At 44.2% G+C, this 25,816-nt stretch overlaps 1 protein-coding gene across 11 annotated transcripts in view; it reads left to right on the forward strand.

The window, feature by feature from the left end:
• MYOCD (myocardin) overlaps positions 1-25,816 on the forward strand; it is a 111,077-nt gene that overhangs the window by 22,976 nt on the left and 62,285 nt on the right. For 8 of the 11 annotated variants that reach the window (XM_008270708.4, XM_070061404.1, XM_070061406.1 and 5 more), the window contains exon 2: positions 16,152-16,217. In XM_008270708.4, the coding sequence (XP_008268930.2) occupies positions 16,152-16,217 (66 nt within the window). Of the gene's footprint in view, positions 1-16,151; positions 16,218-24,166; positions 24,211-25,816 lie in introns of all 11 variants that reach the window. The other 3 variants (XM_051825177.2, XM_017348997.3, XM_051825176.2) reach the window with 1 other exon arrangement.

Raw genomic sequence — 25,816 nt, forward strand, 5'->3', positions numbered from 1 at the left:
TGCTAATTCAGACCATGGGAGGCATCAAGTGATGGCTCAAGTAGTTGGTTCCCTGCCACCCACATGGGAAACCCAGATTGAGTTCCTGGCTCCTAGCTCCTAGCTCCAGTTTCACCCAATCCCAGCTACTGTGGGCATTGAGGGGGTGAACCAGTAGATGTCAGATCTCTATCCTTGTCTCTCTGCCTTTTAAATAAAATACAAATAAATTTAAAGCATTTTAAAAGAAAACAATGTATCCATGGCAACATGGGAGGAGAAGTGGGTAAAGAGGATATTCTTAGCAGTGGTGATTTATCTAGGTGGGTGAAGTAGAAAATACAGATATTACAGTAACTTCTTGGTGATTCTGTGAATGACATAACTTCAGGGGCCCATCTAGTATACCTGATGGAAAAATGAACAAGAACCACCGATTGCTCAAGGGTTGGGAGATGCTAAGATACCTAGTATTGTTGTCAGGGACAATAATATTGCTAAAAGAATTGAGTGATCTCGTACACCCAGTGGAGGAGAAGGCAAGTGTTTCTACCTTGACTGACAACAGGGGAGACTTCTAGATCTCATAAGTCTCAACTTTGTCAGTTCAGCCCAAACTGAATATGGGTGGGTAACAATGCTGCTTATTCAAGCAAACTTATATGAATAATTAATGATAAATAACCTGGCTTGCTGCCTCCAGACTATCTGAACAGTTGAGACAATAGCCACGCTTATGCCGAAATTTCTACAGCAACTCTTGCATGGTAAAGTAGGCTGCATTTCCTTTATTGTTTCCTTCTTTATCTTTTCTTTTAAGAATCAGAAGCACTTTTCCGATGATGTGGGCAACGTGAAGTGCTGCAAGGGACAGTGCTGTGGCATTGTAGGCTAAGCCTCTGCCTGCAGCACTGGCATACCCTGCAGGCCCCGGCCCTTTGTGTTCCTGCTGCTCCTCTCCTATCCAGCTCCTGCTTATGGCTTGGGAAGGCAGTGGAGGATGACCCAAGTGCCTGGGCCCCTGTACCCGTGTGGGATACCCAGAGGAGGCCCCTGGCTCCTGGCTTCAGATTGGTTCAGCTCTGGCTGTTGTGGCCATTTGGGGAGTGAACCAGCAGTTGGAAAACCTTTCTTTCTGTCTCTCCCTCTGTCTGTAACTCTACTTCTCAAATAAATAAATAAAATTTTTTAAGTGATGCCTTGCAAGTCCAGAGTTCTACCAGACACTAGCTCTTTTTCCTCCCCTCCTGGGGCAGGACCTGGTGTGCCCCTGCTTTCACACATGCTTATTTTCTATTAAATGCACATGAGCTAATAGCTATCACTGGAATAGTCACACATGCGTGCACACACACACAATTCAGAAGTAAATATCTGTTTCCCTATTCCCATTCTTTTTAACCTTCTACCTTTCCCTATCCTTGCCTTGCCTTCTGTCTACTCTTTTACCCAAGCTCCTCAAAACACTAGGAACTGATTCACACTCAAACGTAATCAGATCAAAGTTTCCCTACCTGTTGCACATAAATATTTGGCTGAATACATAGCACTACTGTCATTGTTGGGTACATTGCCCTTTTTTTTTTTTTTTTTTTTTTCTGCTCTGAGTATAAGCTAGTCATCATGACTTCTTGGAACTGCCTGGAAATCATCATGAAATCTTGGTCTGGGAAATCTAAACTAGGATTATGTGACTGGAGGATTCAGGCTATCCCAAACCAGATTCCCACATTAACCCAAGTATACATTTAAGGCAAGTATATAAAGCCAACCTTCTATCAAACAAAACAAAATATTGAGATCAGAATATAAAGAAAGAGTGAAGATAGAGTCAAAGTTATATAAGTATATGCTGTAAGTATACAGGCTATGCAAAATATTTGGAGACCCAGACACTGAGGGATCTTCAAAAAGTTCATGGAAAATATATATTTAAGGCTGGCGCCGTGGCTCAATAGGCTAATCCTCTGCCGGCAGCATCGGCACACCAGGTTCTGGTCCTGGTCGGGGCGCCAGATTCTGTCCCGGTTGCTCCTCTTCCAGGCCAGCTCTCTGCTGTGGCCCGGGAGTGCAGTGGAGGATGGCCCAAGTCCTTGGGCCCTGCACTGGGAGACCAGGAGAGGCACCTGGCTCCTGGCTTTGGATTGGTGTGGTGCACCAGTCACAGCGGCCACTGAGGGGTGAACCAATGGAAAAGGAGGACCTTTCTCTCTATCTCTGTCTCTCTCTCTCTCTCACTGTCTACTCTGCCTGTCAAAAATATATATATATTTTTTTAAAAAACTATGCATAGATTTCAAAATTTTTTGCAACAAAACACGCTTCTCTTTTCATTCAGTTTTTTCATGGAATTTTTGAAGTACCTTTGCATGGCAAACATGATATCGGTAAGATCCATTTGATATAGAAATGAATTATATTAGAACAGTTAGTCTACCATTTTTTAAAATAATTGGAGCCTTTCCTAACACTACGTGCTAAAATTGATTCTAAATGCATTGTAAAGGCAAATGTAAAAACCAAATATGTAAAAATATAAGAACATTTAAGTGATTTATATATTGGAGATAGACAGAATTTCTCTAAGTCTGCACCAAAGATAGAAATCATAAGAAAAAATTTCTGAAGAATTGCGTATAAGAATGTTAAATGCCAAGAATGATCACAAGCCAAGTTAAGAGGTAAACTAAAAACCCAGAAAAATTTTCTACATAAAAATGTTTAATGTGCTTCAAATATAAATAGATTTCCCCGATCTGTAAGAAAGTAATTCCCAATGGAAAAATGCCCAAGAATGTTATCAGGCAATTTGCCAAAAAAAAAAAAAAAATACTAATGACCATCAAATCTTTGAAAACACATTTGACTCATTAGAAGGTACTCTAAGATATAACAATTATTGATTATCAAATCAGCATAGATGGGGGCAGCCCTGTGGTGTAGTAGGCTAAGCCTCTACCTGCAATACCAGCATCCTATATGGGCGCTGGTTTGTGCCCCAGCTGCTCCTCTTCTGATCCAGCTCTTTGTTTATGGCCTGGGAAAGCAGCGGAAGAAGGCACAAGTCCTTGAGCCCCTGCACCCATGTGGGAGACCCAGAAGAAGCTCCTGGCTCCTGGCTTTGGATAGGTTCAGCTCCAGCTATTGCCAGCTATTGCAGCCATTTGGGGAGTGAACCAACAGATGGAAGACCTTTCTGTCTGTCTCTCCCTCTAACTCTACCTCTCACAAAAATAAATAAAATCTAAAAGAATATCAGCATAGGCTTTTTTTTTCTGTACCAGCATCAAGAATTTAAAATAATTTTAGAATCCTTCATTGTTAATTACAGTATAATGAAATGTGGACACTCTTATAGTCCTAGTACAAAATAATATGCATTTATGGCAGGAACAGAATCTGTAACAAAAAGAGTTTAGTTAAATAGGTCTTGAAACATAACAAAATAATATATAGTCAATAAGACAAGAGTCTACATACACACACCCCCCAAAGCATAACAATACATGCAAGTGAAAAGCAAAGTAAAAAACAGTTTTAAAGCGTGGTCTCCTCTATATGCTTATTTTCTTATTTGTTTCTCAAATCTACCTTTTCCTACAAATTTCCTGGAAGTTTGTTCAATTGTTTTCCCATCCAAGCCCAAACCTCCTAGACTAGAATCTCCAGGAAGGAGCCCAGGGAAATGTGTGTGTTTTTCAATCAAGGCACCAGGTGATTCTTCTGTCAGGTAAATGGGGACGTTCTGATCTGATCTAATCTCCTCTTTAAATTTGTATTGAAGCTGAGATCCAGCCAAGCACTGGAACAGCAGAATGGAGTCCAGGACACCTGTTCTGCACTCTAAACGAGCGGTCCCTCTGAGAACAACACGCTTATGTAGAGATTCCTTTTCTCCTTGAATTTTATTTATCTAATTGAGAGGCGGAGAGGCAGGGAGCTCCCATGCACTCATTCACTCCTCAAATGTCCTCTACTGCCAGGGACGAGAGCCAGGAGCCAGGAATGCAATCCAGGTCTCACATACGGGTGGCAGGAACCCAACTGCTTGGGCCATCACCATTGCCTCCCGGGGTGCACATTAGCAGGAAACCAGATTCCGGAGCCAGAGCCAGGTGTTGAACCCAGCCACTCGGATGTGGGATGTGGACATCTTAACCACTCTGTTAAAGACCCACTTCCAGACCGATATTCTTTAATGAAACTCCCAACAACCTGCTATTCTGTTGCCAGGTAACAGAACCTGTCAACTCCATTGTTCTGCATCCAGTAATGATCTGCACTCGTTGATAGTGGAAAGTTTTCCATTTTCCACTGTTCCCTAGCAATGTGACATTTTCAAACAGTAGCACAAAACTCTTTAAATAGAAAAGATCCATTTCCACTCTATCGTGACTCAGTAACAGCCACAGGATTCTTCTCAAACTTTCCTAAAAATGTCATCTTTGGGCTGGACTCAGAGGCACATTTCAGCCAAGGAGGCACATTTTCCACTGTGTCAGGAATGAGTGAGCATGGGGCTGGAACAGAAAGTGTTTTGCAATCCTCAGAAAAGCAACACTTCTCACCAAAACCATGGCAACAGCTCAGTGTGATGCCGTCACAGCCTGGGATCACTTGGGAACCTCCTTCTAATCTGAGACTGGGCTGGGACTATCACCTGTGTCTGCGAGAACTGCCATCCAGCTGCCTGTTGGCTCCAGAAAGAGAATGGTACCATACATGACTGTTGCCATGGAGACACTGTGGCAGAGGATTCAGAGCTCAGAGTTCTTGATATTGAACTAGCTCAGGGCAGGTAGCATGTAATCTGCCTCGTGTTCTAGTGGCTCTTGATTCTTCATTTGAAAAGCACCTCACCCCCCCCCCCAATGGAGGACACATTAAAACGCAAAGTCTAAATGGTAGCAGTTACTCTTTTCTCACCCAAATAGTTCCTTTGGGAACTGGCACCCATGAAGCAGAACTGAAGAACCCAAAATCATGGGTTGGAAATTTGCTTCGCTCCCTTCATAGCTCCCATGGCCTTGGTTTAGCCCTCTCTGCCCTCTGAGCATGAGCAGCTAAAATGTGGGGACAACAGCATATATTAGTGGGAGATTTCAATGAAATAGAAGCTCCCATGCCTGAGACTGGCAATTCTCAATTCTTAGTAACAATTAGTCCTTGCTGCGACTTCCTTATCAGGAATTAACAGTGCCAGAGAGATGGGGAAGAAAAATGAAAGGAGACAAAAACTGATCTGTGATGAGTTAATGACTCAAAACTTGCCATTCATCCCCATTTTCTGTCCTTCCCACCTCATTCCCTGTGCCTTCTGTCCCTTGTCCTACAAATGGTGTTCTCTCCCCTCCAGGGACCAGATGCTCCGAGCACGGCCAAGATATAAGCCAACAATGACTTTCTAAAAGACACACAACAGTGTTCTCTTTGCTTCTTTAGATTCTGTAAGGAGAAACAAACCAGTGGGTCTTCTCCTAAAGAAGCCAGCATCCACACAAAACATACAGGTACTCGAGATTAGAGAGTGGTTCACTCATGAATCACCAATAATCTTTCAGTGTTGCAGGACTGATTATCAACGGTGCCACTCCCTGCAAATGAGAAGCCTGGGACTCAGAGACAGAGTGACTTACCTAGGGCAGCACAGCTTGGCAGAGTCAAAGTTGAATCCCTGTTTTCCTTCCCCAGTGCCCTTGCTCTATCTTGTGGCCTCCTGTTGGCAACAAAAAAGGGCTTGTGGCAGAAGTGACTGTCTATGTGATGAGAGAAATGTCACAATGTCCGTCAACCCCGATGATCTCCCTCTCCTTCAAACCAAAACTCTAAGGCGCCCTGTATGGTTGCACCTGCTCCCTCCTCTCCTTGTGGCTCTGCTTCCTCTCCTGAGCACAGGCAGGTAACATCTCACTGGATGCACCCCCAGTGGAGGGCAGAGATAATTCTCTGTCCATTCTTGAGTTGAGTACCCAGTAGCAGCCCCCAGCTACATGCAGGGAATCTAGTCCTTGTCCTCCATTCAATTTGACCCATAAATCTATAAACATTCTTCCACTTCTCTGGCCACACAGGATTTCTACCTATTATTCTATGATCATGGAATATCAGAGGAACTTATTCTCCCTTGGAGGGGAAACAGATGCTTAGAGCAGTGGTAGAACTTGCCACAGGGTTCTCAAAGTTCACTTTGGGAAAATGGAATTGTCAAGAAACATTTATTTGTTTACAAAAAGGTAATATAGGGTTCACCCTACCAGACATGAAAATATGTATCACTGTTCTAGAATAGCTTAAATAGGGTAGTGCCAGGACAAGAATAGCCACAGAGATGAGGAAATCAGAATGGAGAGCCCTAGTCCAGTGAGTAAAGAAACCACTTGGGAACAAACGTTCAACTTGCAACTCTTATGGCAATGGTCAAAAGAATGAAAAAAAAAAAAAGGAAAAAAATGTATTTGGTTCTGGAGACTAAGAACAACACCCAAATGTCAGAATGGTAAGAGATTTCTGCTGTTGATAATGCATGTTGGGATGACATGGAAAAGACACCAAGATCTCATTTCCCTTCTCATCCCAGAGATGCCAAAGGATGGGAAGAGAGAACTCCAAGAATGCCTGCAATTCGTAGGTTGTTAGAACTGGCAGTGGAGAGAAAGTGTGGACCAAAACATAGCCCTCTTTCTCCTCTGAGTATTTTTATTGACTATAGATCTGTGGAAGTTGGCCAGGAGCTCTGGGGATGCGAGTGGTCACGGCAAGCTGAGAGTGGGGAGATGATATTGCTCAGCAAAGCACCAAAAGGGGTCCGAGGCAATGACTGAGGGCAGCTATGCCAGAGGTGATGGCGGCTTTACAAAGCACAAGGGGAGTGGTGCAAGATTTCTGCTCCAGGCTCTGCTATAGGCTGTGGGCTAGAGTAGTGGAGAGGGAGGTAGTCACTCAAGCTTGAATCCTTGGGTTGGAGCTTTGCCAAACCTGGAGAGGAAGCCACCTAGAGACAAATTTCACTGCCACGATTATCCTGGACCTGGCTCTCTGGCATTCCCATTAGGCTTGGAGCACTGAGCCAGGGACCAGGAACCAGCTTCAGAGGTTACAGCTGCCTCCATATGATGAGAGCAGCAAGGCCAAGAGAAATGGAGAACCCAAGCGTGCCTTGGTGGTGGGGAGAGGATCAGAACTGCCCTTCAGGAGAGCTACTGGTCATGTCCCCCTAGCCTTCAACTTGGGCATTTCCCATGCCCTAGTCATTCTGCTTCTAGGAGTTATCTTAAAGCAGTACCAAAGATGTGGCCAAAACTTAACTGCAAAGAATGCTCTCTGATGTTTTTCATGCTGAGAAACTTGGAAACAAACTAAACACCCAAGAATGGCTATTTAGTTCAATGGCTTATGGAATAACCAAAATAAATAAGCAAATGATAAAAATCCCAGGTACCTTTTGGGGAGGTTTTAAATGAAAGGAGAATGTATCTATCCGTGCTGGTGGAGGACATGATGCCACATGCACACAGAGGAAAACAACCTGAGACTTCATGCATCCTACAGGAGTAGAGTTCTCCCTAGTTCAGTTAGTGTCCAAGTCCATTTGGGTTGCTGTGACAAAAAAGAACCTGAATGACTTACAAGCCATAGGGATGGGTTCTTCATGGTTCTGAAGGCGGCAAGTCCAAGATCAAGGCGCAGGCAGGCAGTGTCTGGGGAAGGCTTCCTTCTGAATTCATAGCTCGTGCCTTCTCCCTGTCCCCTTGTGATCTCTTCCTACTCATGAGGGCTCCCCCTTCAGGACCTAATTAATCCCAAGTGCCCCACCACAGGGTTAAGTTTTCAACACTTGAACTTGGGAGAGGACAGGTACATTTGTGCCCCGGGAAGTGAGTATTTTTATTCATGGATGCCTTTCCACATTTCCAGCATCCCTTTGCACTAAGAGGACGTGTCAGCCCACCTTCTAGCTTTCTGACCCGTGTTGAGCTATATCCAGCCATCTACTTGAGTTTGTTTATTTTGATGGACTAAATTTTACTTTGAGCTTTAGTTTATTATTTTTTGGATTTTTTTATTTTTAAAAAACTGTGATACTTGCAACATGAAACTTAACAACTATTTTTTAAAAAGATTTATTTATTTGAAGGCAGACTTACAGAGAGGCAGAAGTGGGGTTGGGAGAGTCTTCCATCTGCTGGTTCACTCTCCAGATGGCTGCAACAGCCAGAAGCCAGAAGCCAGGAGCCAGGAGCTTCTTCCATGTCTCCCATGTGGATGTGGGGGCCCGAACACTTGAACCATCTTCCACTGCTTTCCCAGGCCATAGCAGAGAGTTGGATTGGAAGTGGAGCAGCCAGGACTCAAACCGGTGCCCATATGGAATGCCGGCCGACACCCGCTTCGCCACAGTGCAGGCCCCAGTGTTGTACTTTTATAACTGGCTTATTTCATTTTCTTCCTGAAACTCAAAGGCCACCTGTGTTGCATCTGGCATCAGAATTTATGTCCTTGGTGAGGCTGAATAATGTGTTGTTGCGTGTGTATATCACATTCTGATTATCCGCTCATCCATGGGTGGACACTTGATATTGCTTCGCCTTCTGACTATTGTGAATAATGCTGCTGTGAGCTGGGCATGGGGGTACAAGTATCTCTTCGAGTCCATGCCTTCAGTTCTTTAGAATATATACCTAGAAGTGAAAACGTTGGGTTGTTTGTTAATTCCAGGTCATGGTTAATGCCTTGAGCAGCCACCATACTGTTTTTCACATAAGTGCATCATTTTCTATTCCTACTAACAGTGCATAAGGGCTCCAATTTTCCCAACATGTGTATTCCGTTTTATTGATAGTAGCTTCCCTACTGGGTGGAAGGTGGTTAGTTTATTATTTTTCGTCTCATGAAAAATGCCCTTGCCTGTCTCTGAGAAGGTCCTTTCAGAGAGAACCCAGAGAAAAGCCCATGAAGTTCTCCTGATTGTGTGTTCTTTCCTTTGGGCAGATCAGAGTCTCTCGTGATGCTGATGTTTCTCCATGGCGATTCTTTATCGTACCGTCGCGTTGTGCCCTGTGGGTGGCCCTCTGTTAGCCACTGACACACAGGTCGTCACAGCATGCAGAGAGAAAACATTGGTGTTTTCATGATTTCAGGGATGTGAAGGAGACACAGGATGAGCCAGAGGCTAGATTTAGATGATGAAAGATTCCTTTTTTTTTTTCATTTTTAAAGAAAAGTTTAATTTTATCTTTGGAAAGCAGAAAGACAGAGACAGAGATAGATAGGACAGAGAGAGAACATACTCCCATTTGCTGGTTCTGACCTTGAATGCTTGCAACAGCCAAGGTTGGGCCAGGACCAAAGGTAGGAGCTGGAAACTCAAACCAAGACTGACATGGGTGGCAGGAACCCAATTACTTTACATTTTTTTAGATTTATTTATTTATTTGAAAGTCGGAGAGAGAGGTCTCCCATCCACTGGTTCATTCCCCAAATGGCTGCAATGGCTGGAGCTGCACTGATCTGAAGCCAGGAGCCAAGAGCTTCTTCCTGGTCTTCCATGCGGGTGTAGGGGCCCAAGGACTTGGCCCATCTTCCACTGCTTTCACAGGCCACAGCAGAGAGCTGGATCGGAAGAGAAGCAGCCGGGACTAGAACCAGCGCCCATATGGGATGCCGGCACTTCAGGCCAGGGCTTTAACCTGCCGCACCACAGCACCCTGGTTTTAAACCTTTCTCATTTTCTAATATAAGCACTTATAATGTAATGAGTGCTTTAGCAATGCCTATAAGTTACAGTATGGGATATGGGAAATTATGGTATGGAATAATTGTCATATGGTATAAATTGTAATATGGTGTATATCATTAAACTTAAATGACTAAGTGATTTCTTCTTTGATCTTTGAATTATTTAAGAAAATGCATTGTCAGATATTTGCCTCAGTACTATATTGGTTTTGATTTCTGGCTAACTCCAGTGTGACGGAGGATCTACTTAAGTGAGTTCACTCCTACTGAATTCATTGAAACTTGCTTTATGGCTCAGTACATCCCGGTGAATGGATCGTGTGCACTTGAAAAGAACGTTTATTCTGTGCTTGTTGGTTGTATTGTTTTACAAATTTCAGTTAAAGCAGGTGTTTGATATTGTTGTTTGACACCTGTATGCTATTAGTGATTTTTTTTTATCTAATTCTATCAAAAATTGAGAAGGGTCTTGGAATTCCCTAGCGTGGTTTCAAAATTGTCTCTTTGTTCTTCCAATTCTGTCCATTTTTGCTTCACGTACTTGAATGCTCCGTTACCAGGTGCATAGCCATATTAAAACTGCTGGGGAGCTACTGATGAACTCTCCCCCTAAAAATTCTGAGCATTCTATTTATTTATTTTTATTTTTGAGGCAGAGACAAGCAGAGCGAACTCTGAGCCTCTGGATCACTCCCCAGCTGCCCACAACAGAAAGACTGTGTTGGGCCACAATCCAGATCTCCATGAGTGGCAGGAACCCCATGGCCTGGGCTGTCCCTGCTGTCTCTCATGGTCTGCACTGGCAAGAAAATAGAGTCAGGATGGAAGCCGGATGCTGATCTCGGGCACTCGATGTGTGCAACAGTCATCGTAACCCACATCTGCCACGTTGACTGCCTGACCCCAGAGTGCCCTTTCTTTTCCTCTTACTCTCACCAGACACCTGTTGTTTGTGTTGATACAGTTAGTTATTCCAATTTTCTTATGCTTACTGTTTTTCCATCTATTTATTTTTTTAAGATTTTATTTATTTATTTGAGAGGTAGAGTTACAGAGAGGCAAAAGCAGAGAGAGAAAGGTCTTCCATCTGCTGGTTTACTCTCTAAATGGCCACAATGGCCGGAGCTGTGCCGATCCGAAGCCAGGAGCCAGAAGCTTCTTCTGGGTCTCCCACGCAGGTGCAGGGGCCCAAGGACTTGGGCCATCTTCCACTGCTTTCCCAGGCCATAGCAGAAAGCTGGATCAGAAGTAGAGCAGCCAGGACTAGAACCGGTGGGCATATGGGATGCCAGCACTGCAGGTAGAGGCTTTACCCACTATGCCACAGCCTGGGGCCCTCCAACTATTTATTTTTAACCAATCCATCTTTATATATGAAGTGTGTTTGTTTCTTACAGTCAACTTTTGATCAAATATCATTTTTTAAAATTTCTTATAATCTGTCTCATGTCAGCATGAGTGTAATTTAGTGTAATGGAGGATGCACTTGGGTTTAGAGAGACCATTTTATTGTTTGTTTTCTGTTTGCCCCTCTACTTCCTGTTCCTATGTTCTACCTTTCTTGCCTTCATATGGACTATTTGAATATACCTTAGAATTTTGTTTTAATGTATTACTTTTTCAAAAATTCTATAGGTTTGTGTTCTTATTTATTAGTTGCTCCAGGGGTTACAGGATAATCATTAATCTTGCTCAGCCCATTTATACCTAATATTGTAGCACCGCATGTAGCATGCAGGAACTTTGCAGTCGTAAGGGGACTATTTTGTGCTTGCTGTCTTGTGTGTTACACCCATGTCCCTTAAGAATGTCATAAGACAATGGAAGAATTTTTTCTAAAATGTCACATGTATTTTTTAATCAGGAAAATGCAGGACTCTTGTCATGGTGCAGCGTGTTAAACCACTGCCGACAACACTAACCTCCCATATGGGCTCCGGTTTGAGTCCCAGCTGCTTCCACTTCTGACCCAGCTCCCTGCAAATGCTTCTGGGTGTTGAAAAAGACGATGGCTCAAGTGCCTGGACCCCTGCCACCCATAAAGGAGACCCAGATGGAGCTCCAGACTCCTGGCTTAGGTCTGGCCTAGGCCCTGGTTGTTGCAGGCATTTGGGGAATGAACTAGTGGATGGAGGATCTCTCTCACCGTCTCTCTCTCTCTCTCTCGCCTTTTCATTCTCCCCTCTTCTCTCTCTTTCTCTGCCTTTCAAATAGATTAAGATAAATAAGAATACACATTTTAAAATGTTCATGGAAAATGCATATTAATAAAAAATGCATGGATTTCAAATTTATGCACTAAAATAAACTTCTTTTTAAACTGCAATTCCCACAAACTTTTGGAAGTACCCTCATATTCACAGAAAATCACACTTAGATACATAATAAGCCAATGACTGAAAACCAAAAACATAATCATGAAAATCAGAGGGGAAAAAAAGAGCACATTGTTTAAAGGGATACACTGATTTTAATAACCACAGATTTCTAATGAGAATCAGAAAAGGTGACTGAGACTGGTGTCGGGGTGCGGTGGATTTAAGCTGCCCACATTCCATACTGCAGTGCTAGGTCAAGTCCCAGCCACTCTGCTTCTGACCCGGCTTCCTGCTGATGCACCCTGAGAGGTAGCAGACGATTGCTCAAGTGCTTGGGCCCCTGTCACCGACATGGGAGACCCGGATGACGGAGCTCCTGGCTTCCAGCTTCCGCCTGGTCCAACCCTGGCTGGGAGTAAACCAGCAAATAGCGTATCTCTATCTCTGTCTCTCCTTCTCTCTCTGTCATTCACCTTCCAAGTAAACGAAAAATCAATAAAGGTTTTAAACCTACCTTAATAACTACTTATCCAGTAAGTCCAATCTGGTAATTCCAATTCTGATCTTCTGGTTAGCATCTGCTGATTCTCTTTGCATTCACAGTGGGTTGCAGTTCCTCAATTTATGTAAAGAGTGATTTCAGATTATATCCTACACATTGTAAGTGTCATGTTACACAGCCTCTGAATTGTCATAATCCCCCGGAGAATGCTGGCTTGTTGGTTTTTTATTTGTTTTAGCGCACAATTAATACAGGTAGATTTAAGCTTTAAGTTCTCTTTGGCCTTAACGTGTATGTAGGCTCAAATGTGAATTTAATTTTTTTTCCATGAAACTGATTTCCTTTGAAACCTCCAGAAACATGCCAGAAAAATCTCAAGACAGAGTTGGGGGAGGGGAGAGGTAGAAAGAAGACAATAGAGAATAAAAAAAAATGAAATACATCAACATATAAAAAAAATGCTATCTTCAGCCATCAGCTAGAACAACCTCAAATTGAATAATTTGTTTTGCAAAAATTCTTTGCCGTGTTATCGTAAGCCTGTTCTATGGAAAAGTCTCAAAGGGATGAACCTGATACTCGTGGGGTTCATACACAGGATTGGAGGCTCCTCTCTCTGGCTCCGCCTGCTGGCCAATTTTCCTGCCACTTGCTGACTGTCAAGCCATAGTCATCTGGTCACCTTTCCTGGCCTCTTGGGCTAAAAAAATGAGCAGTTCTTTGGTTATTTTTTGATCTGTGGTTTAAATTTTTGTTTAAAATTTGTATTTATTTGAAATGCAAGGACACAGAAAGAGAGAAGTCTTCCATCCACTGGTTCACTTCCCAAATGGCCACCATCGTCAGGGCTGGGCCAGGCTGAAGCCAAGAGCCAGGAACTCTAAACAGGTCTCCCATGTGGGTGGCAGGGACCCAAGCACTTGGGCCATCTTCCACTGCTTTCCCAGGTGCAGTAGCAAGGAACTGGATCATAAGTTTAACCCATTCACCATAGCTCCAAGCCCTGATTTTTGGGTTTGGTTTTGGGCTTCCCTTGAGTTTTAGCTCCCTGTGACTGCCACTTCATCACTATAGGCCATCCTCAGGGTTCCCCCCAACCCCCCATGGGAAATTCTCCCTCATGCAAGTCATTTCTCCATGTTTTGACTTCCCTCCGGCACCTGCCTGATTTTCTTTATGAATCCTCAAGTCATTCTTTTTCATAGTATGCAGGGAGCTTATAGCTTTGATTAACGGGAGGGTTGTTGTGGAAGGGGCTTAAACAGCAAAACTCTCCTATCATTGTCATCTGTGCACTACACAAGCAATTCAGTCCTCTTTGTGGTCTGGTCTAATTAATGGGAGGTGCAATGAGGCTTCTCTAGTGAAACCCAGTCAAGCAACCAAAATTAATTCGTAGTGATTCAAGCAGTATTCGTCTCTTCCAAAGAAGGCGGATGAAGACCCACTCATATCATAGGACTGCGCTGGAGCCTCGCCCTGAAAGACTGAACAAACTTGAAATTCAGCCTGCACAGCCTTTTCACGTTTGCTCCTCTTCCCCTCATTCGAATGCTGTCTTCATAAAAGCAGTACTTGCTCGCCCCTTTCACTTTGCTCCTTAAATTAACCCTTCTGTTTGCAAACTACAGTTCTTTGCATCCTTATCCTTATGCTGCCAACTTAAACCTGGGGACCAAGATGGCAAACTACAGGTATCCCTAGGAAAATGGAATATTCAGAGGGAGAGGTAGAAGGTCCAAAATAAAATGTGCTGGGGGTTGGAGGGTGGGCAGTTCTGTGGTGTAGTGGGTTAAACTGTGGCCTACAATACTGGCATCCCATATGGGCACTGGTTCAAATCCCAGCTGCTCCACTTCCTATCTAGTTCCCTGCTAATGAGGCTGGGAAAGCAGCAAAGGATGGCCCAAGTGCTTGGGTCCTTGCACCCCCGTGGGAGACCCAGAAGAAGTTCCTGGCTTCTGGCTTCAATCTGGCCCAAGCCTGGTTGTTGCAGCCGTCTGGAGAGTGAACCAGCAGGTGGAAGATTGTTCTCTTTCTCTGTCTCTCTCCTTCTCTATCTCTGTAACTCTGCCTTTCAAATAAAATAAACAAATCTGAAAAAAATGTATGAGGGGTGCCGGCACTGTGGCTCAGTGGGTTAATCCTCTGCCTGCAGTGCCGGCATCCCATATGGGCGCTGGTTCTAGTCCCTGCTGCTCCTCTTCCAGTCCAGCTCTCTGCTGTGGCCTGGGAGGGCAGTGAGGGATGATCCAGGCGCTTGGGCCCCTGCACCTGCGTGGGAGACCAGGAGGAAGCTTTTGGTTCCTGGCTTCAGATTGGCCCAGCTCTGGCCATTGTGGCCATTTGGGGAGTGTGCCTGGGGATGGAAGACTTTTCTCGCTCTCTCCTGCTCACTGTCTGTGACTCTGCCTCTCAAATAGATCAAAAATTTTAAATAAATATATATATATATATATACATATATATATATTGGGGGAGAGGTGAGAATCAGGAGAGAGCTGCAAATACTGCATTCACAATATATATTACAATGACTATGCCTATAAGATATAAATCTGTGTTAAAAATGTATAGCATATATGGCATGTGTATACACATATCTACACCTAGAATATAGATTATAGTTTAGAAAGTTTTATCTTTTTTTTATTATTTTTGACAGGCAGAGTGGACAGTGAGAGAGAGAGAGACAGAGAGAAAGGACTTCTTTTGCCGTTGGTTCACCCTCCAATGGCCGCCGTGGCCAGTGCGCTGCGGCCAGCGCATCGCGCTGATCCGAAGCCAGGAGGCAGGTGCTTCTCCTGGTCTCCCATGCGGGTGCAGGGCCCAAGCACCTGGGCCATCCTCCACTGCACTCCCGGGCCACGGCAGAGAGCTGGCCTAGAAGAGGGGCAACCGGGACAGAATCCGGCACCCCGACCGGGTCTAGAACCCGGTGTGCCGGCGCCGCAGGCGGAGGATTAGCCTAGTGAGCCACGGCGCCAGCCAAGTTTTATCATATTTTAAGTTTTATGTATAAAGCATAAATCCAATAGCTTTTTTTTAATCCTCCAAAGAATTCCAGATTCTCATCACACTAGCATTTACTGATGACATAAAACGTGTCGACCACTATGCTAAGCAAGGTGCGTGCATTTGCTTTATCATATGTTGTTGTAAAACCACAATGTGGACACAGTTCCCATGTACAACTTCCCCAGGGTCCCATGTCTCATAAGGAGGTAGGGGCTGGATTTGAACCCAGGTAGGGCACCAAAGCCCATGTTGTTTTCTCTCTGTCTCCCGTGATGAAGTCAGAGGCTGCCACCCCAGCAGAATTTGATGATAGCCATCTCACAAACGGTAGAGCAGGGAGAGCTGCATTCACAGACGGCATTCACTGCACAGATTAGGCAAGGTTTGGAATCCCAGCGTGTTACCAAATTGCGACAAACCCTGCAACCTCTCAACTCTTCTCTCTCTCTTCTGTTATCCTCCTCTATGTCTACAACAGAAAAAAAAAAAAAAAGGCACTTCATGGTAGTGTCCAGAGCTAGGCTAGCAATAAGATGATGAATACATGTGATGGAAGTTGCATTTAGTCCAACTTACAAATGAATGCTTCCTTTTCTAAGTTTTACAGTTACGACTTCAACAGAGAAGGACCCAGGAACAACTGGCTAACCAAGGCATAATACCACGTGAGTACCTGCATCTCTTATGCACTTGTCAATGACCATGGGGCTGCGGGGAGCATGAGGGAGCTGGAAAGTGCCTCAGAGGCTGTTTAGTGTGAGCCTCATAGAATTGGTGCCAGCAGAAATCCCAACCCCGGGATGCTTTGCCCCAGTCTCTATTCACCTACAAGGTACTTTCCTTTAATAGCATTAACTATGCCTAAAATTCCAATGTGATTCATTTGTTCTTGGGGTAAATACAATTCATTACAGGTATCCCTCACCCTCTACCTACTTTTAATGTTGGATACAATTGCTATTTGTTGCAGAAGCATCTATCGGGTAATCTTTTTCTCACTTCTTTGGTTATGGTTCTATTTGGTGTATTTGAGCCCACAATTAATCGAATATTGTCAGCTGTTCCCTTTCTGGAAAATTGGTTAGCAATATCGTTTTAGCACAACTGGTGTAATACTGAATTATTGGTGACAATCTGAGTCAAAGAAGAAGGGTTAGCCCATCTTTTAAAATATATGTATTTGAAATTTCCTTTCAAGTCAGCAATTCAAGCTCATTCTTGGTTATTTATGGAAATAAGGGGCCAAAGGGTGCCTTGAATGAATGAAATCACAGGTGTAAAATATTCTGGGTTATACCTTCTAGTCTCTTTCTCGATAAAATTTTGAAATCAGGAGCCACAATAACTTGCAGAAGTTCGGGTCTCTGCATAAAAGCATCATACCTATGACTTCATATTTGGTAAGAAACAAGTGCAAGTTTGACCTTGACAGAGTCCTGTGGGCAGAGATACTGGAGCCCCAGGGCCCAAGCTCAAAAAAAAAAAAAAAAAAAAAAAAATGTTAAGTGCAGAGCCAGAGCAGAAGGAAGAATTTTTGTAAATCAAAAGTCACCCTTTGTTCTCAGCTAAGCCCTATCAACAGTAAACAGTAGGTGATCTGACAGTGGAAGGACTTGTTTAGAGATTTGCCACACACTGAAGAAAGCTGATGCTGCAACCTCAAGGGTGTTTAAGCAAGGTTTACAGCGAAGGGGAGGAACCAAAAGAAGTCTCTGAGGAGCCTGTCCTCTTAGCCTTCCTGCCCAGGCTTAAGACAGAAACCAGGGTCCACAGAAGTCGGATCAAGGAAACAGGAATTCACTCAAAGCTGCTCATCTGTCCCCTTGCAGCAAGAAACGTGGAGCAGGTACACTCAGGACTTTTTTCTACCCAAGGTGTTTCATAATTGATTTAAAATTCAACCCAAGTGGTTAGATGCCCTGAGCCTGGGTCTGACAGAAGGCATTTGGATAGAAATCAACATTTTTTTTAGGTGTAAGGGTTTAATTTGAGGATCATTAAAACACCCACTAAAGATAACAGTGTACCCTATGATAAATTTTACAAAAAGCTTCTCACATAGGTTGTGTAAATCAAGCATGCATTTGGGTAGTAAGAGTCCAGTGGAGATATCAAATCTTGTTTGTTGGGGTTTCAAGAATCAAATAGCATAAATATTAATAAAATATTACAAAATCAGCATTTTGCATCTGAAGTTGATGGCATCATTAAGATAATTTCCCAGAGGAAAACATCCTACAGAGAATAAATTATGCAAAATGATGAAGGTTTTCCCTAGTCTGCAGCTATCTCTTCTCCACCTGACTTTGCAAGGACAAAGATTCTACGGGGGCAACATGTGCAAGGCACAGAGGGCACACACCACAGGCCCTGCCTGGACAGATTTTTCTTTACTTAGCTCTTCCTGGAAAGCAAGACCCACAGTGCATCTCCACCTGCTGGGAGTTGGCGTCTTCAACCCAAGCAGAGACAAAAACACGAAACTCACAATCTCTGTGGTGCAGAGCAGTGTGTTCCTTCAGGCTGCTAAGGGCACCTGTGGAAATGCAATGGGGACAAGCAAAGAGGAGCAGAGAGTCTCAGGATCATCTCCAGTTGGTCTAATTCGACAAATTTTATCCCAAACAAGAATTATGTACGGGCACTGTGCCGGATACTAGAGGGACAACAATAATGAACAAGATGGCCCTTCAGAGAGAGTTCAAGGTTTTAAGTGAGAAAGTATTTGGCCCAGGTGTTAGGATGCCAGTTAGGATGCCCATGTCCCAGGGGTCATTGTTGTGGCAGAGTGGGTAAAGCCTCCGCCTGCAATGCCGGCATCCCATATGGGTAGCTTTTCAGGTTTAGCTGTTCCACTTCCAATCCAGCTCCATGCTAATGTACCTGGAAAAGCAGCAGAGGATGGCCAAAGTACTTGGGTCCCTGCATCCTCGTGGGAGACCCAGATGAAGTTCCTGGCTCTTAGTTTCAGCCTTGTCCAGCCCCAGTCATTGCTGCCATCTGGGGAGTAAACCAGCAGATGGACAATCTCTCTCTCTCTTTCTCCCTCTCCCTCCCTCCCTCCCTCCCCCCCTCTCCTCCTCCTCCTCTCCCCCTCTCCCCCTCCCTTTAACTCTGCCTTTCAAATAAATAAAGCAAATCTTTAAAAAAAAAAAAAAAAAAAAAAGGATACCCACAGCCCATATTAGAATACCTGGGTTCCATGCCTGGCTTTGGCTCCTGACTCTAGCATTCTGCAAATGTAGTCCTTGGGTGGCAGCAGGTGGGCTCCAGCGACTGGGTTCCTGCTGTTGTTGGAGACCTGGTCTGAGTTCCTGGCTCTCACCTTCAGCCTCAGACAGAGGCTACCGTGGGTATTGGGGGTAGTAAACCAGTGGATGGGAATGCTCTCTATATATCTGTCAAATAAAGGTAATAAGAAACACGAGTATGTATAATTGAATATTTAACTCATTATATTCCACAAGAAGACTTTTTGTTTCCTCATTATATTTGGAATTTTTGAAACAAAGAAGAGGAAAGGAGGAAGGAAGGGGAGAGAAAGGAAGGAAGAAAATCTAATAGTCTTCAGAGATCATCTAGTTCTGTGTGTGTGTTTTTTTTTTTTTACTTGTTAAAGAAGTTTTATAAATGCAGAATCTTTGAAAAGTTCATAGGAAATTATGGAAAAAAAATGCATGGTTGGCACCGTGGCTCACTTGGTTAATCCTCTGCCTGCGGTGCTGACATCCCATGTGGGCTCCTGGTTCTAGTCCTGGTTGCCCCTCTTCCAGTCCAGCTCTCTGCTGTGGCCCAGGAGTGCAGTGGAGGATGGTCCAAGTGCTTGGACCCTGCACCCACGTGGGAGACCAGGAAGAAGCACCTGGCTCCTGGCTTTGGATCGGTGTAGCTCCAACCGTAGCAGCATTTGGGGGGGTAAACCAACAGAAGGAAGACCTTTCTCTCTGTCTCTCTCACTGTCTAACTCTGTCAAAATAAAAAAAAAGGAAAAAAATGCATGGGCTTCAAAATTTTTTACATTGAAATAAACTTATCTTTTAATTCTATTTTTCACAAAGTTGTTGAAGTCCCTCTGTATCATTGTCTGAAATGACAGTGATGGCCTCTGCCCTGGCTTCTCCCCCTCATTGTTTCCAGAAGATTCTCCCCTCATCGTTCCATGAGAATCTCCTCTGACAGGCTGGTTCTCTTCAGAACAGAGTCCAAAGACCTGTGACCTCATTCAATTCAATGCCCATTCGTCCTTGACGTACACAAAGCTGCGGTTGAAGAGATGGAAGAGTTTTCAGAGGTCCCAAAGCTGAGTCTGATGTTGCTTCATTTTCTACAGATTCAACTTACGAGAACTTAAATGCATGCAAGAGAAAAATATTCATAAAATCTCAAATAATTGCCATCCTCCCCAGATTCTAAAGCTTATCATAAATTGCTTAAATCCAAAGCTGACAGCCATGTGAATTGTCAGTTGAGTTTAGGTTATTATCATACTAGAAGTACTATTCTTAACCAGTCAACAAAAATACCTGCTGCTCTTTAGCAGAACCCATCTTGATTTTTACATTAGATTAAATTTCTAGAACTTGTCCCTTGTCAAAAAAAAAAAAAAATGCAGCTCCCTCCTTTGGTGGCAGCGCTGAGGGCAGAGTCTGTGTCTCTTGACCTCTAACTTTTCTCAAATGTTCAAAAGCAAGCACTTGGCCTTTCAAAGCACTTACGTAGGTTTCCATCAGAAAGCATCTGGTAGCCCAGAAATTTAGCTGGAATTGGAAAAAAGTAAAAATGAATGTGTGAAAATGCCAAGGATAAACTAACAAGTCTGTGTCACACAATGACCAATATTGAGTGGAAAACTCCCTAGATTTAGCCATATTGCAGAGCTCACTTCAACTGCACTCCAAATTGATGATAAATTCTAAGATTTCTCCTCTGCTGACTCTAAGGAGCTGAAAACAAGTGTAAGGGATTGACATTGTGGCGTAGTGGGTTAAGGAGCTGTCTGTGATGTGAGCATCCCATCTGGGCACTGGATTGAGACCCAGCTTCTCCACTTCCAATCCAGCTCCTTGCTAATGTGCCTGGTAAAGCAACAGAAGCTGGACCAAGTGCTTGGGCCCCTGCACCCACATGGGAGACCCAGAAGAAGCTCCTGACTCCTGGCTTCAGCTTGGCCCAGCCCTGGCTGTTGCAACTATTTGGGGAGTGAACCAGCAGATGATAGATCAATCAATCTCTCTCTCTCTCTCTCTGTGTGTGTGTGTGTGTGTATGTATGTATGTATGTATGTAACTCTACCTTTCAAATAAATTTTAAGAAAAGGAAAGGAACAGAAAACAATTCTCAGTTGACTAGTGAAACTAGTCCAAATAGATTGAGTTTTCTTCCATCCCTCTTTCTGGGCATGTATCCTACAGCTTTTGAACTTGCTGAATAACCAATAGTCCACAGCAACAAATTTTAAAAAATTGTTAAATTTGGTGTAAGAGGCAGAGAAACAGAGCTGGGGCTGGACCAGGGCCAAAGTCAAGAGCCAGGAATACAGTGTAGGTGTCCCACATGGCTAACCAGAACCCAGCTACCTGAACCATAACTGCTGTCTCCCAGAATCTGCTTTGGAAGGAAGGTAGAGTCAGGCATAGAAATAAGGAATTGAACCCAGAAACTCGGATGCAGGTATATTAACTGCTGAGCTAACTGCCCAGCCCAAATTATTTTTTTAATTCTTTATGTATTTAAAGTGAGAGAAAGAGATTCCATCCACTGCTTTACTTTATTTTTTTTCAGTCTTTTTTTAAAAGATTTATTATTTATTTATTTGAAAGTCAGAGTTACACAGAGAGAAGGAGAAGCAGAGAGAGAGAAAGGTCTTCCATTCGCTGGTTCACTCCCCAACTGGCCACAACAGCCAGAACTGCACCAATCCGAAGCCAGGAGCCAGGAGCTTCCTCCAGGTCTCCCATGTGGATGCAGGAGCCTGAGGACTTGAGCCATCTTCTACTGCTTTCCCAGGCCATAGCAAAGAGCTGGATTGGAAGTGGAGCAGCCAGGACATGAACCAGTGCCCATATGGGATGCCGGCACTGCAGGCTGCAGCTTAACCCGCTACACCACAGTGCCGGCCCCTGGTTTGCTTTCAAAATGCCCGCAGCAGCCAGAGCTGGACTAGGCTGAAGCTGGGAACCAAGAATTCAATCCTCGCATGAGGGGCTGGTGCTGTGGTGCAGTAGGCTAAGCCTTCCACCTGTGAGGCCAGTATCCATATGGGTACCTATTCAAGTCTTGGCTGCTCCACCTCCAATCCAGCTCTCTGCTATGGGCTGGGAAAGCAGTAGAAGATGGCACAAGTCCTTGGGCCCCTGAACCCACATGGGAGACCTGGAAGAAGCTCCTGGCTCCTGGCTTTAGATCGGTCCAGCTCTGGCTGTTTTGGCCATTTAGGGCATAAACCAGCAGATGGAAGATCTTTCTGTCTTTTTCTCTGTCTGTAACTCTACCTTTCAAATAAATAAATAAAATCTTAAAAAAAAAAAAAGATCTCCACGTAGGTAAAAGGGACCCAACTAGTTAAGCCGTCACTGCTGCTCCCCGTGGTGTGCATTATCAGGAAACTAGAATCAGAAACAGAACTGTGATTTGAACTCAGGCACTTTGATATGAGATGCAGGAATCCCAAGTGGCATTTTAGCCACTGTGCCAAACTCCTGCCCCCAAATCCTTTTTCATTATGGCTTCTCAAAAGCATTTACTTTGTTGTTATTTGTGTGTATCTTGAGTTTATGAGTTGAATGAATTGAAAGGTGTCATCTCTTGATTCTCATTCAAGAAGGGTAGCCAGGGTTCTCAGGTCAGTAGAGAATCCCCAGAACAACTCTAAATGTTGAGGGAAAGGGTTCTTGGGCCAAGAATGTGGACCCAAGCCTTATCTCAAATCGCTTTTACATTTTACATTGTGAAATTCCCACTTTCAAAACACCTGTGAAATAGCGTCTCAACATAAATGTAGAAATATTGAAGTCTTCCAGTTTGAACTTTTCTCCAAAACTCTACCTCTGAATCTCAAAGTAGAGATTTCAAATTGCTTACTTTGCCATCAAATCTAGTGTTCAAAAGAGAATGGCTTCCTTATCCCTTCCTTTTGAGCCCAAGGGTACGTGAAGACATACAGGATTTTCACTTTCTCAAGGCCTTAGGACAGCTCCAACCTTTGCCCCTTAGGCCTGCAGTGTTGGGGTTTAGCCATCATTTCTAGTGCACTTTTTCACCCACAGAGTTCTTTTTCCCTGGCATCACTCTCCTAGGTAGACTCTTTTTTTTTTTTAAGCTGTACTATGAAGTGATGAAATTTGGGCCCTAGTCTTTTTTTTTCCCCCCCCCAAAGATTTATTTATTTATTTGAAAGAGTTACACAGAGAGAGAAGGAGAGGCAGAGAGAGAGAGAGAGGTCTTCCATCCACTGGTTCACTCCCCAGTTGCCTGCAATGGCCAGAGCTGCGCTGATCCAAAGCCAGGAACCAGGATCTTCTTTTTGGTCTCCCAAGCAGGTGCAGGGGCTCTAGGGCTTGGGCCATCTGCTACTGCTTTCCCAGGCCACTGCAGAGAGCTAGATTGGAAGTTGGAGCATCTAGGACTCAAACCAGTGCCCATATGAGATGCTGGCACTGCAGGTGGCAGCTTTACCCCATAGGCCATAGTACTGGCCCCCTAGGTAGACTCTAAATGACATCATTTGATTCCAACCACTTCTGAGGCCTTAGTGTTGGATGAGCAGCTATGTGAATTGGACTCATTCAAATGATCATAGAGCGATTGAGTAAGTATGTATTGACTAGTCTGAGGAAGACTCTGGGGACTACCCACAGCAATCAGACGTGACTTCTGTTTAAAAATGCTTACAGTCTAGAAGGGGCCCCCATCAGGCCCATTTGTTACCTGGAAGATTCTGGACATTAAACCAGTATGAGAGTAGGTATTAGAAACCATGAAGGAGGCCAGCGCCGCAGCTCACTAGGCTAATCCTCCGCCTGCGGCGCCGGCACCCCGGGTTCTAGTCCCAGTCGGGGCACCAGATTCTGTCCTGGTTGCTCCTCTTCCAGTCCAGCTCTCTGCTGTGGCCCGGGAGTGCAGTGAAGGATGGCCCAAGTCCTTGGGCCCTGCACCCGCATGGGAGACCAGGAGAAGCACCTGGCTCCTGGCTTTGGATTGGCACAGCGTGCTGGCTGTAGCGGCCATTTTGGGGGTGAACCAACAGAAGGACGACCTTTCTCTCTGTCTTTCACTATCTCACTCTGCCTGTCAAAAAAAAGAAACCATGAAGGAAAGACATGACTTTTTCTCTCCCTCTGCTACTAACAGTCTATTGTGGTTGAACACATGGGAGATAGGAGGAAATGTTAGCTCATTTTCCTGGAATACAGAAGACGTGATTGGAAAACTAAAATGGATTTTGGAGGATGTGGGGCCCAGAGAGGCTGCCGTTTGTCCTGAGAATCTAGAAAAAGCCACTGCTGTCCCAGAAGGAAATGTCTGGGTAGCTTGGTCCCAAGATCTGATCAATGTCGATGAGTTTCAAGATGCAATGAGTTGTCTATGAATGGTGCTGCCTTTATTTTTTTTGCAGACTAATCCAAGCTACAGCAGCCACATACTTACTGCAAAGCCTGGGTAAATCCCTGAATTCTGTGATTCTGAAAAGCACGAAGAATGGCCGGGGCATTTCCTGCACCCACACTCCACGCAGCCTCTCGATAGTTTTGAGAAGTTGACTGGACAAAGTCTCTCTTCCTTTTCTCAGTGCATCCATTTGACTTGGCTTTTCCCTACCACACTCTGTTGGCTGTTTGAGCAGAACACAGCACAAGAGGATTAATCTATCTGCCTCTGCCCTTCTTTCTAACATCTCAAATTCAGAGAGAGAAAAAGGAACCCTGGATTTTCATGCCAAGCCCATTTGCGTCAACAGTCCTAACCTTCTTCTTTTCTCTCACCTCTTTCATTTGTCCAGTGCCTTGTTCCTTATCCAGTAGAAAATGAGCAATTACAAACACGCTTTTAATTTATCTCTGTACCCAGCTTCCAAGAAATTTCAAAGTATTCTTATAGGTTGCAACAAATGCTCAACCGCTCAAGCCAAGTCTTACATATCACAAGGTTGCTTGGGAATAGCACTGTTTTCTTGCTCCTAATACTGTCGTTTGGGTATTGAATAAGCAATTTATGAACAACCTAAAGAAAGACCATAACTTGCAAAGCACTATCCCTTATGACTAGCATGTATCTCATTTGTTCCAAAGAAAAGTGCTCATTGTCCAATTTGTCTTTAAAAGACAAGCATTACTAAGCCCACTTTGTTAAGTGGGAAACAGCACAGGAAGACTACCAGACTATTCCAGATTAAACCCCCCCCCCAAAAAAAAAATGACAAAGCAAGAACAGAATTCAATGGGCGATTCCTCAATTTTTGATCATCCAAGTCTTCTTGAATTATACCCATGTACCACAGATCTTACATTTGAGATTTTTTCTTTCCCCTTAAGTATTAATTATTAATCCAGGAATTAAGTATTAATCCAGATACCTGTTTTAATTTAATCAATAGCATACAGGTTTACCAGTCAGTACTTTCTCTTGAGACAACCATTATTAAACAATATTACTATGAATCCAAGCAGGAGGAATGGAAAAATAAGTTTCATTAGCCTAAGCAACCTTTCTCTGTGCCAACATAGCCTTCATCTTCAGTTTGTTGAAATACTGAAAATCAGTCCTGGAATTCCAGGGCTCCCTTCTTGAACTCCCAGATTCCCAAGGACCCCAGATCAGGACTCAGTGGCCTTATTAACTCCACAGCAGTGGTACTCAAATTTACAGAGCAAAACCACCTGGAAGGCTTTTTATGACACACATCGCCAAGTCCTACCCTCAGAGTTCCTGATTCTGTAGGTCAGGGTAGGACCCAGGAATTGGAGTTTCCTATACATATCCAGTCATCACGATGGTTGCTGGTCCAGGGCCCACACTTTGAGAACCACTGCACGATTGCTGCTCCAAGTCTCTTCCTGCTCTTTGGCTCTACCTCTTGATCCTCATCCTTGGTACCAGCGGCGCTGGACTCCCAGCAGCCTGGTAGTGAAGGGTCCTCTTACTGGAAGTCAGGCCCTGCAGTAGGCAGAGCCCTGCTCTGCTGCCAGGGCTGCTGCCCAGCTCCAGACACTGCCCTGTGCTGAAGGCTCAGGCCCCTGAGCTCCCAACGCCTGGGCTTCCACCCTCC

The sequence above is a fragment of the Oryctolagus cuniculus genome, chromosome 17 (assembly GCF_964237555.1).
Source record: "Oryctolagus cuniculus chromosome 17, mOryCun1.1, whole genome shotgun sequence".
Lineage (NCBI taxonomy): Eukaryota > Metazoa > Chordata > Mammalia > Lagomorpha > Leporidae > Oryctolagus > Oryctolagus cuniculus.